Source organism: Aquarana catesbeiana, linkage group LG05 (assembly GCF_042186555.1).
Source record: "Aquarana catesbeiana isolate 2022-GZ linkage group LG05, ASM4218655v1, whole genome shotgun sequence".
NCBI lineage: Eukaryota > Metazoa > Chordata > Amphibia > Anura > Ranidae > Aquarana > Aquarana catesbeiana.
In genome coordinates, this window is record NC_133328.1 from 413,458,998 (window position 1) to 413,472,297 (window position 13,300).

Genomic DNA, 13,300 nt, shown 5'->3' on the forward strand with positions numbered 1-13,300 from the left:
ATGCCTCACATGTGTGGGACGATCACTGTTTGCGTGCAAGACCAAAGCGTGTGTTCACCTTTGTGCGCAAGCACCGGAGGAAGGGGATACTTTTAATTTTACATTTTTTTACAATATAAACCACTTCAGTCCCGGAAGGATTTACCCCCTTTAACAACCAGGCCATTATTTGCGATATGGCACTGTGTTACTTTAACTGACAATTTGCGCAGCGCTGTACCCAAATGAAATTGAGGTCTTTTTTTTCCCACAAATAGAGCTTTCTTTTGGTGGTATTTCATCACCTCTGTGGTTTTTATTTCATAGCACTATAAATAAAAGAAGATCAGTAACTTTGGGGGGAAAAAAAACAATATTTTTTACTTTCTGCTATAATACATATTCAAATTTTTTTTTTTTTTAATTCTTTATCAGTTTAGGCCAATATGTATTCTGATACATATTTTTGGTAAAAAAAATCCCAATAAGCGCATATTGATTGGTTTGCACAAAAGTTATAGCGTCTACAAACTACGGGATAGATTTATGGACTTCTAATTTTTTATTGTTTTTACTGGTAATGGCGGCTATCAACGATTTTTAGCGGGACTGTGACCTTGCAGCGGACAAATCTGATCCTAAGTGACATTTTTTGGGGACCAGTGAAACCAATACACTGATCAGTACTAAAAAAAAAATGCTCTGATCACTGTATAAATGGCACTGGCAGGAAAGTGGTTAATATCAGGGGCGATCAAAGGGTTAAATGTGTTCCCTCAGCGTGTTCCTAACAGTGTGGGGGAAGTACTGACAGGAACAACACAGAGAGTCTGTTCCTAATAATCAGGAACAGCGATATCTCCATGTTTGCCCTTATCAGAACGGGGATCTGCCTTGTTTACATAGGCAGATCCCCGTCCTGCCTCTCTATGAAGCGATCGCAGGTGGCCGGTGAACATCGGGTCTGCTGGACAAGCACACCGGCTCCTCCCCCGTGCAGCGGGCGCACGCGCGTCTACACTATTGCACGAAACAACGTACAGGTACAGTATATCTGCGGTGGGCAGTCCTAAATGGTTAATTTATTACATATTTTACACTGTTGCTTTGATTTTTTTGATCACTTTTATTGCTGTCACAAGGAATGTAGACATCCTTGTGACCACAATAGGCATATGAGAGGTCCTCTTTATGGAGTGTTCTGGAGTCTAGAATACCCCAGATCCCTCCTCCTGCACTTAAAGGGGTTGTAAAGGTAAAAAAATTTTTCATTAAGGTGAAAAAACTTCTGACAATACCGCCGCCCCCAGCCCCCCCGTTTTACTTACCTGACCCCTCGAAAGTCAGCCGCTCGCTCCCGACATCCATTTCGCCGCTCAGCCTGGCCGCTGATTGGCTACAGTGGATGGATTGAAAGCAGCGCAGCCATTGGCTTGCGCTGCTGTCAATCGCATCCAATGACGCGGCGTGCCGGGGGGCGGGGCCGAGTGATACAGTGAGCGGCTATAGCCGCCGGCTGTATCACGGGAGCGCGCCTTCAAGAACTAACCACCATGCGAGGGAGCTCGCATTAAGTTGGTTAGTTCTTGCGGGGAGGAGTTGAGACAGCCGCCGAGGGACCCCAGAAGACAAGGTTCGGGGCCACTCTGTGCAAAACAAGCTGCACAGTGAAGGTAAGTATAACATGTTTGTTATTTAAAAAAAAAAAAAAAAAACCTTTACAACCCCTTTAAAAGCACTCAAAACGCCTAGATCAGTGTTTTTGAATGCTTTTGATTTTTAAAAAATGGTGCCAATAGTTTCCGAGTAAACAGGAAGTGATGTCATGTCCTCGCTTCTGGGTTACTATTACGAACAGCCGATCTCTGCAGGTCTGCAGGTCGCTCGTCCTGGTGGGATGGGTGAGCTCGAGAGAGAACTGGAAGGAAGATGTGCCTTCCCGCTGCTTGTAATAGCAATCCTGCAGTTGCAGGCATCATCCTGGTATAACAACCGAAAGTCAAGCGACATACGGGTATGTCGCTGGATGGGAAGTGGTTTAACGCTCAGCTTTTTTTTTTTTTTCCTTGTAGTTTATCACTTTGGGCACAATAAAATAAACCTTCCCCAGTTAACCATTTGTTAAAACTCTTACTTAAACACTTGAAGTTTAACTTTCAATGCTACTGGCTCCTGCTCTGTCATTGCTGCTTCCATGAACTTCTGATCTATGCAGAAAAGAGTTAACAGTGGACAGGCTCCAGTCAGTCTGTTGACAAAGGAAGGAAGGGGAGTGGCTTGCCATTGTAGGCTGCGGAGCTGTGTTTCTATTGATGCACACAGTGTAGGTAGACATAACTCTATTCTCTGTATTTAAGGGTGGCTCCATAGCACAGTGCATTAGAAAGAAGCCACCCTGAAACTGGAAATCTGGGACAGTAATCATGGCTCCTGTTTAAACTGGAAGATAGGCAGGGATGAAGATGCATACTCGATAAGCAATTATATCAGATGCTGAAAAAAAAACTTTTGAGGTTGTAATATTGCTTCAGTGAAAAAAATTACTAATATTTAGATTAAAAAAACACTCATGATTATTGTAGTTTTTGGGGGTTTTTTTATGAATGTGTTGAACTAAAATGAGTTGTTTGAGTTAAGAGATACCAGTTTATAAAAGCCCAGGGAGTATGCAACTGATATTCCAGTTTTTGGTTGATGCTGGAAGGGAAATCTTGTGATAAATTCTTATATTCTATTGAAAGTTCTGGGGTCAACCCACTTGCCTTGACCATTAAAAAGCGTTCCAACCTCCTCGCATAAAACTCCTGGGAGGATATGAACAGAGTCTCGAATTGAAGTATATCTAAATCCAAGAGCAAACCGTAGTATACTGCTGTTTACTAGTCCTTTTAATGTGGTGGCTACATTAGTTTTATTTTTCCAGGCTTTTTTACCCTTTATGTCCTTACTGGCGATCCTGCCAGTAACACACTTCCTGTCTTAAGGTGACAGTGCTCATTCATTGTACTGCGTCTTTGAAGCAGCAGAACTGTCAACCTCGAGCAGGAAGTGCATTAGGACTACAGACCATAATACAGGAGATGTTCTGTAGTTCACAGATGGGAACTGGGCGAAGATGACAACACTGTCTGGGAAAAAAAACACTGCAGAGTGCACAGGAACTTGCAAACTTACTGAATTTCTGATAGGAATAACAGGTATTTTTTTTCAATTATCAAACAGATTTAACAAAAGCTTTCTATGATATAAAAGGGAGCAAAAGGGAAGTTTATCATTGGGGTTTAACTTTAATGCAGAGTTTTCTTCCTGTTGGAGCCTGCAAGGCACATAAGCACATATTCACCAGCCCACTAACTAACATAATGTGTAAGACGACAGTAGTAGTAATGGAGACAATTCGGAAAAACTCTTCAGTAGGTTGTGGTGAAAAAGGTAGATACTGACATCTAATTATTATCAGGCCTCGTTTATAAGGGAGAGTTTTAATCCGTCCAATCTCCATTCAGGACCAGGTTTACAGAGACAGGTGCATACCTGTCAATTAGGATGCAGCAGCTGAAAGCATACAGCTGCAGCTCCCAATGTGATATCCATGTGGGTGCACGGCCTCAATTGCACCCTGTGTGCATTCAAGGCCGTGCCCCCACACGGATGTCATATTGGGTGCAGCCTTTGTGCCCCCGCTGTCGCTGAATTCCAAATGACAGCAATGTGACTGCTGGTACGGAGATTCACACCTGTTTATCCCCATGCCAGTGAAAGACCACCCTGCATGGGGCATGAAATAAAATGCCCCATAAGTATGAGGTCTTACTTTTCAAAGCAAACCAATCCTCAATAATGAGTTACTAACTTTGCAAGAAAAACGTTCAGACTTTGATATTATACAGGCAATGAACATATTTTATTAATCAAGTGGTATTGTCACTTTTAGATGCAAGTGATAATTATGTTTAATTTGATATCTGACTTATGTTGTTGCATCTCTTTAGTAAATGCTAGGTTTGTAAAGGGATTTATAATCATATAGGAAAGTAGATGATTCCTTTTAAGATTTTACATGAAAATGATTGATTCAAACAAATGGCAACTGCCCCTTCCTATAACTAGCCTTAACAGCAAGGAGCACATGAAAGGCCAACGCATGTCAAACAACAACAAAGAAATTCCCAGCTCAACTTACCATACAGCTTGCAACAAACAAAATATTGCTATCTACCAGTTCACGTTAAAAACAGGGGTTTAGTTTGCACATGGAAATAAATATGTATAGTTTTATTATTGTATTTTTATCCTTTTGCAATTTACTGCAGTAGTATACCCAATTTTTTTTGTATATTCCTCTACAGAGATTTGATACCTATTGTAGCAGCTTTAGAGTACAATCAGTGGTTTACAAAGCTATCATCGAAAGATCTGAAACTGGTAAGAAACATTTTCATGCTTGAAAGACATCTTCCACCAATGTTTCATACTGTAGATTTAGTGTTTTTATTGTTATGTGAGCTGATCTGTCTTAATTTAACTTCCTTTCCAGTCTAATGATGTTTGTGATCAGATTCTGCGTGTGGCGAGCAGGTCTAGTCGGTTGGAAGAGCTGGTTTTAGAAAATGCTGGACTTCGATTGTAAGTGTGTTTTAAAGTCTCTTTAATTTGTTTGAGAACCTTTTGAAGTTGTTACTAATGATGTGATTATAAAAGAAATAAGTGGTAGTCAGATCTAGTTAAAGTGGTTCTAAAGGCAGAAGGTTTTTTATCTTCATGCATTCTATGCATTCTATGCATGAAGATAAAAAAACCTGTGTGCAGCAGCCCCCTAATATTTACCTTAGCTCCATCTTGATCCAGCAATGTTGCACAAGAGGTTCGGCTGTCCGGAACACTCCCTCCTGATTGGCTGACACACAGCAAATGCCATTGGCTCCCGCTGCTGTCAGTCAAAGTCGTTGAGCCAATGGGGAAAACAAGGGGGTGGGGCCAAGCCGCAGCTCCGTTTTGAATGGACACACAAAGCAGCAACTTGGCTCGGGTGCCCCAATAGCAAGCTGCTTGCTGTGGGGGCACTCGGCTGGAGGAAGGGGCCAGGAGCGCTGGCGAGGGACCCGAGTAAAGGAGAATCTGGGCTGCTCTGTGCAAAACCATTACACAGAGTGGGAAAGTATAACATGTTTGTTATTTTTAAACAAAAAAAAAAAGAAGACTTTAGGATCACTTTATGCAAATTAAGATGAATGCACATTGCCTTAGTTGGTTTTACAAACTTGAAGCCCAAGATGTTACAGCGATCTATTCTTCTAAGATTTAACTAAGTGATTTTGATATAATACCCTTGCTGTTTTAAATTTCCATAAAGGCCAGATATATGTATATCAGACAGTAAGGTTAGTGTCTTTGCTAGACAGTTAGTAAAATGATACAAACTAGACTCACAGAGGTTCTGTTTGCAACCAGTCTGTGCAGTTTGATCATATTTAAATAAGAGGATAGATCAATAATGCAAAATCACTGTGCAGCACTTCTAAACAGGAAGCACAGCTTTTATTTGTGATGAGCAAATATGTCTTCCCAAGTTATTAAAAACCACAAATAAAAACAAACATTTTGGCACACTGAAATGGTTTTATTTATTCTAAAGCAGAGTTCCAGCCGTGTTTACAAAAAGTTTATCTGTTGACTTTTAAAAAACACACACTCACCTGTCCCATGATCCAGCGATGTGGCCGCTCGAAGCCTCGGTTCTCTCCCCTGCCTCTCCCTGGTGCTGCCATCACTAGTGTTTACAGCCGGGTGAACACTGCACATGTGCAAGTCGTGCTGCACCTCCTGAATGGCCACGCAATCTTCTGGGACCTCTGACGTGTCCCAGAAGATTTGCAGGGAGGGAGGGGAAGAGGAGAACTGCGGGGGGGATAGAAGTTCTTCCACTTTTGGGTGGAACTCTGCTTTAAGCCTATAACATTTCAAGTGATACTAAAGACTCGTTTATTATTTTAAAATCTAAAAAAAAAAAAGTTATACTTACCTGCTCTGTGAAGTGGTTTTGCACAGAGCAGCCGTGATCCTTCTCTTCTCGGGTGCCTCTTCTGCACTTCTGGTCCCTTCCATCTGTTGGGTGCCCCTACAGCAAAGGGCTTGCCATGGGAGCACCCGAGCCAAGCCACAGCTCCCTGCGTCGATTCAGAGAGAGTTGTGGCCCCCCCTGTTTTCTCTCCTCATTGGCTGACTGACTTAATAGCAGCGGGAGCCAATGGCGCCACGCTGCTTTCTCAGCCAATGAGGAGGGGAGTCCTGGGCAGCCAAGACACTCCTGCAATGTCGCTGGTTCTATATGGACCTCAGGTAAGTATTAAGGGGGCTGCTGTACACAGAAAGAGTTTTATCTTAATGCATAGAAAACCTTAAGAAAACACCTTCTGCCTTTACAACCACTTACAAGTGAAACCTCTTCCATATAGTGGCTCATCGTTTTTATTTTATTTTTTTGCTTTTTTATTAACCTTGGTGCATTTACCAAAGATATAATCACAGTCCAGAGCATATTGCAGTCTGTCCCAGGCAGCATTAGTCTACATGCATATTGCTGCATCCATAATATGGTGCAGTTGCTGACATCGGTCAAAGACTTTCTGTTCACCTCCCCATGTAGAGAGGAATGGGGGAGGTAAGTATAAAGTACTTGGGGTGGGTTTTACAAACCCACCGTCACTTTGCCCTGACTAGCAAAGTTGACCAGGTCTCTTTTAAGGCCCAGTTTACAGATATCAGTTTTCCTGCATGAATATGCATTTCTCAACTAGAAATCGCATTGATTACCATGGCTAGTTCACTTCATTGTGCTGAAACCTAGCTCATAACAGGTCTACAGTAATGAATACTAAACACACACTGATTAAATTACATCATCCCTTCTCTTTCTGTATATGGATAATGGCACTGTAATTATTTTAATTAAAATAAAACATCCAAGTACCCTTTTTCCTAATCAATATACAGCTGTCACATGACCCAACTCGTTCCCAGCCTGTCTGTAGGGAAACATAAGCATGAAGAGCTTCTAGTAATTTGGGAAAACCTGTTTGCTCATCATGTTCAAAATAAAAAAAAACACAAAAAACAAAACAGCCTTTTAAACACAGAGTAAAAATAAAATATAAATCAACTGTTTTAAATTGTCATACAAATATATATGCTTGAAATAAAATCTTCGTTATTTTTGGTAATAACATGGTGTGGGCGTTTTTTTGCCAGTCACAGACTGTGTCACGTCCCTCCTGCCTGTGTCTTAGAATAGGAGGTGAAGCCTCCATCAATCAAGATATAATATCCCGCCCCCATTGTGTTTAGTTGGTTAGTGTCCATGAAGGAGGAGGGAGGGAGTGTATACAGAGTGTATACGCCCACATGTGTAACTCTATAGACACATGGGCTTCTCAGCTGTGATAGGGAGGAAATGCTCAGCATAGAAACTCACTGAAAACTAAACAGGTGCACTAGCTGCCAACTGCAGTGGGGACATAAACTGAAGAGGCAGATAGAGAACAGCAGGTTCAACCAGGTTTTTTGCAGGATACAGAAAACGAATCCGATAGTGACTGAGTATGAACGGCATGTATTACAGCATTTATTGATAGCTTTTAAATATGTGGGTTTACTAACACTTTAAAATATGTGTAAAATACACTGATATTCATCTTTGATGCATTTGCGCCCTGGAAAATTACTATTGTCTGTTTTTCACTTTTTTCACTTTCATAAGGAATGAACAAATAAACTGCTGGTATATAAGGAAAAATAAATGCATAAAAGTTCATATGTACAGAACAAAATTGTAGGTTACTGCATATACTAAAATAATAATAAAAAAAAGTACATACAGTGCCTTGAAAAAGTATTCACACCCCTTGACATTTTCCACATTTTGTCATGTTTTACAACCAAAAATGTAAATGTATTTTATTGGGATTTTATGTGATAGACCAACACAAAGTGGCACATAATTGTGAAGTGGAAAGAAAATGTTAAATGGTTTTCAATTTTCTTTTTACAAATAAATATGTGAAAAATGTGTTGTGCATTTGTATTCAGCCCCCCCCGAGTCAATACTTTGTAAAACCAACTTTCGCTGCAATTACAGCTGCAATTCTTTTGGGGGATATCTCTACCAGCTTTGCACATCTAGAGTGAAATTTGTGCCCATTCTTCTTTGCAAAATAGTTCAAGCTCTGTCTGATTGGATGAACAGTGTCCATGAACAGTAATTTTCAAGTCTTGCCACAGATTCTCAATTGAATTTAGGTCTGGACTTTGACTAGGCCATTCTAACACATGAATATGCTTTGATCTGAACCATTCTATTGTAGCTCTGGCTGTATGTTTAGGGTCGTTGTCCTACCTGGAAGGTGAACCTCTGCCCCAGTCTCAAGTCTTTTGCAGACTCAAACAGCTTTTCTTCTAAGATTGCCCTGTATTTGGCTCCATCCACCTTCCCAACTCTGACCAGCTTCCCTGTCCCTGCTGAAGAAAAGCATCCCCACAACGTGATGCTGCTACCACCATGTTTCACGGTGGGGATGGTGTGTTCAGGGAGATGTGCAGTGTTAGTTTTCCGCCACACATAGCATTTTGCTTTTAGGCCACAAAGTTCAATTTTGGTCTCATCTGACCAGAACCCCTTCTTCCACATGTTTGCTGTGTCCCCCACATGGCTTCTCCCAAACTGCAATCAGGACTTCTTATGGCTTTCTTTCAAAAATTGCTTTCTTCTTGCCACTCTTCCATAAAGGCCAGATTTGTGGAGTGCACAACTAATAGTTGTCCTGTGGACAGATTCTCCCACCTGAGCTGTGAATCTCTGCAGCTCCTCCAGAGTTACCATGGGCCTCTTGGCTGCTTCTCTGATTAATGCTCTCCTTGTCCGCCTGTCGGTTTAGGTGGAAGGCCATTTTTTGGTAGGTTTGCAGTTGTGCCATACTCTTTCCATTTTCGGATAACGGATTGAACAGTGCTCCATGAAATGTTCATTGGGATATTTTTTTATAACCTAACCCTACTTTAAACGTCTTCACAATTTTATCCCTGACCTGTCTGGTGTGTTCCTTAGCCTTCATGATGCTGTTTGTTCACTAAGGTTCCCTAAAAAACCTTTGAAGGCTTCACAGGGCAGCTGTAATTATTTTGAGATTAAATTACACACAGGTGGATTCTATTTACTAATTAGGTGACTTCTGAAGGCAATTGGTTCCACTAAATTTTAGTTAGGGGTATCAGGTTAAAGGGGGCTGAATACAAATGCATGCCACACTTTTCAGATATTTATTTATAAAAAAAATTGCAAACCATTTATCATTTTCCTTCCACTTCACAATTAAAGGGTTTGTTAACCCATATAAGACAAACTCTGCCAGACCCTCTATTAGAGCCTGGCAGAGCACACTGCATTAGTATTTTGTAAAAACAAGCGCTGTAAATACCTATTTTGAGCTGTCTACCGGCCGGTCACATGACTCGCGGCCGCTGTACAGCTCCGATGGATGGATACTGCAGGAGGGGCCGTGATCTCCCTCTGATGATAGCCGGGGAGATCACATGGCCGCTCAGCCTCTCCTGCAGTAACCCTGGAAACCGGCCAAGAGTCACGTGACCGGCCTGAAGACAGCGCAGAATCGTTATTTACAACACTAATTTTTATGAAAAATAAATGCAGTGTGCTATGGCGGGATATAATAAAGCGTCTGGCCGTGAGCATTTACAAATCTTTAATTTTGCTAAAAGCGGCGGGGGGCAAGGGAGGGGCGGGGGGGCGAGGATGGAGACACACAGAGACACTAGCTGTCAGGCAGGAAAGAGGGGGAGAAAGGAGAGCAGGGCAGCGTATGACAGAGGGACGCACTTTGATTACGGTGGTCATGGCTCAGCAGCCATGATTTTCATGGTCAGTTTAGAGAGGAGGATAGAGTAAGTGGAGGGTTAAGGGTTTTTTTTTTTTTTTTTTTTTTTTTTTTTTTACAGTTTAGAGGGGGGCAGATTACATGGCACAAGCACTGTGCTGTCTAATCTGATTTAAGGGACCAGAAAATCTATATTTTTTGAGGGGGGGGGGGTTGACAAACGGTTTAAGTGCCACTTTGTGTTGGTCTATCACATAAAATCCCAATAAAATACATTTACGTTTTTGGTTGTAACTTAACAAAATGTCAGGGGGGTGTGAATATTTTTTTTCAAAATCTACAGTGAGTATACAGTTTATAAAGTCTGGTTATTTTCCAGAGCAAGTCACGAATGAATATATTTTTATAAAGGTACATTCCATCCAATCACCAGAAAGCTGTTGAGTGGGCATGACCGATTACCCCCCAACCTCTTTCATTATGCAGATTATTTTCATACTTTTAATCTGTTTTATTTCTACACAGAGATTTTGCACAGAAGTTGTCCAGTGCCCTTGCAAACAATCCAAACTCAGGACTTCATACTATAAACCTTGCAAATAACCCTCTAGAGGATAGAGGTACAGTAATTGAGTTTTTCATTTTCTATATATGATAAGAGGATTTGTGCTCATTCTCTTGGCTTTGCCTCCCAAATGGAGTATCTCGCTTCATTTAATTGTATTGTATATATGTTGTTCATGCATGAGTGATAATTCTTTTTTGTACCCTTTTAAAGATTGCCTTATTGGTTTCTTCAGACACAGCAGCTTAGAATTAGGTTTCACTGAGACGGTTGGCCTGTCATTTTATAATGAACTGGTATACTATTCTCCTCAGTGTACACATGCTGAAAATTAGCAGAACTTAAGTCAAAATGCTGATTGCTGAATGTAGATTTTTTTTTTTTAACATCTTTAACCATCTTAATACAGAGCACTTTCACCCCCTTCCTGCCCAGGCCATTTTTCAGCTATCAGCGCTGTCGCACTTGGCATGACAATTGCACGGTGATGCAACACTGTACCCAAATGAAATTTTTAATCATTCACACAAATAGAGCTTTCTTTTGGTGATATTTAATCACTACTGGGTTTTTAATTTTTTACAATAAAAAGAAAAAAGACCAACGTTTTTCTTCAGTAAATTTTGTAAATAAGTAATTTTTTTCCCTCACTGATGGGTGCTGATGAGGCAGCACTGACTAGGTGGCGCCGATGAGGAGGCACTATTATGCTGCACTGATAGGCGGCACTGGTGGGCGTTAAATCTGAACTCCAGGCAAACCACTAAATACACAGCTGAAATACAGTGGGGACGGAAAGTATTCAGACCCCCTTAAATTTTTCAATCTTTGTTATATTGCAGCCATTTGCTACAATCATTTAAGTTCATTTTTTTCCTCATTAATGTACACACAGCACCCCATATTGACAGAAAAACACAGAATTGTTGACATTTTTGCAGATTTATTAAAAAAGAAAAACTGAAATATCACATGGTCCTAAGTATTCAGACCCTTTGCTCAGTATTTAGTAGGACCCTTTTGATCTAATACAGCCATGAGTCATTTTGGGAAAGATGCAACAAGTTTTTCACACCTGGATTTGGGGATTCTTTGCCATTCCTCCTTGCAGGTCCTCTCCAGTTCTGTCAGGTTGGATGGTAAACGTTGGTGGACAGCCATTTTTAGGTCTCTCCAGAGATGCTCAATTGGGTTTAAGTCAGAGCTCTGGCTGGGCCATTCAAGAACAGTCACAGAGGTGTTGTGAAGCCACTCCTTCGTTTATTTAGCTGTGTGCTTAGGGTCATTGTCTTCTTGGAAGGTAAACCTTCGGCGAAGGTTTTCGTCCAGGATAATCCCCGTACTTGGCCGTATTCATCTTTCCCTCTATTGCAACCAGTCATCCTGTCCCTGCAGCTGAAAAACACCTCCTCATCATGATGCTGCCACCAACATGCTTCACTGTTGGGACTGTGTTGGACAGGTGATGAGCAGTGCCTGGTTTTCTCCACACATACTGCTTAGAATTAAGGCCAAAAAGTTCTATCTTGGTCTCATCAGACCAGAGAATCTTATTTCGCACCATCTTGGAGTCCTTCAGGTGTGTTTTTTTTTTTTTTAGCAAACTCCATGCGGGCTTTCATGTGTCTTGCACTGAGGAGAGGCTTCTGTCGGGCCACTCTGCCATAAAACCCCAACTGGTGGAGGGCTGCAGAGATGGTTGACTTTCTACAACTTTCTCCCATCTCCCGACTGCATCTCTGGAGCTCAGCCACAGTGATCTTTGGGTTCTTCTTTACCTTTCTCATCAAGGCTCTTCTCCTCGATAGCTCAGTTTGGCTGGACGGCCAGCTCTAGGAAGGGTTCTGGTCATCCCAAACATCTTCCATTTAAGGATTATGGAGGCCACTGTGCTCTTAGGAACCTTAAGTACAACAGAAATGTTTTTGTAACCTTGGCCAGATCTGTGCCTTGCCACAATTCAGTCTCTGAGCTCTTCAGGCAGTTCCTTTTGACCTCATGATTCTCATTTGCTCTGACATGCACTGTGAGCTGTAAGGTCTTATATAGACAGGTGTGTGGCTTTCCTAATCAAGTCCAATCAGTATAATCAAACACAGCTGGACTCAAATGAAGGTGTAGAACCATCTCAAAGATGATCAGAAGAAATGGACAGCACCTGAGTTAAACATAAGTGTCAAAGCAAAGGGTCTGAATACTTAGGACCATGTGATATTTCAGTTTTTCTTTTTTAATAAATCTGCAAAAATGTCAACAATTCTGTGTTTTTCTGTCAATATGGGGTGCTGTGTGTACATTCATGAGGAAAAAAATGAACTTAAATGATTTTAGCAAATGGCTGCAATATAACAAAGGGTGAAGAACAAAATAAAAGAAATGGATGCGGGACTTTAAATGAGGTGTGTCTCTGTGGGTAAGGGATATTATACTATTAATTGTAACCGGTCCCCGAAGGGTAGTCCCTATAATGAACAAACTAAATATTTCTTGTGTACAATATAGGCACGATATACACATATTCAATGCACAATAGTCACATATTTAATGTTCATACATAAAAAGGACATAATTGGTGCAAAAAGCAATAATGAAGGAAGAATATTATACATAATTGTGATGATAAACAATACATATTATAAAACATGATAAAATGAATTCATGATAATACAAGCTGTAAACCTGGCACCCTTGAGTATGGACTCAACGCGTTTCATGGCGTTTAAAGCCAGTCATCAGGAGTAGGATGCTATAAAATAAATAAAAATAGAGATTGAATGAGTGGATAGACCTACATCAAATATATTTAGTACAACGGGCTCTCCAGCTAGGAAATGGGATTAAATATAATGATGGTACTTTACCTATAGAA

The 13,300-nt window shown here is 41.0% G+C and overlaps 1 protein-coding gene across 2 annotated transcripts in view; it reads left to right on the forward strand.

Moving 5' to 3' along the window:
• The window catches only part of CARMIL1 (capping protein regulator and myosin 1 linker 1), a 475,715-nt gene that overhangs the window by 273,040 nt on the left and 189,375 nt on the right, over positions 1-13,300 (forward strand). For both annotated transcript variants that reach the window (XM_073631176.1, XM_073631177.1), the window contains exons 9-11: positions 4,329-4,404; positions 4,517-4,605; positions 10,392-10,486. In XM_073631176.1, coding sequence (XP_073487277.1) covers positions 4,329-4,404; positions 4,517-4,605; positions 10,392-10,486 — 260 coding nt within the window. The remainder of the gene's footprint in view (positions 1-4,328; positions 4,405-4,516; positions 4,606-10,391; positions 10,487-13,300) is intronic.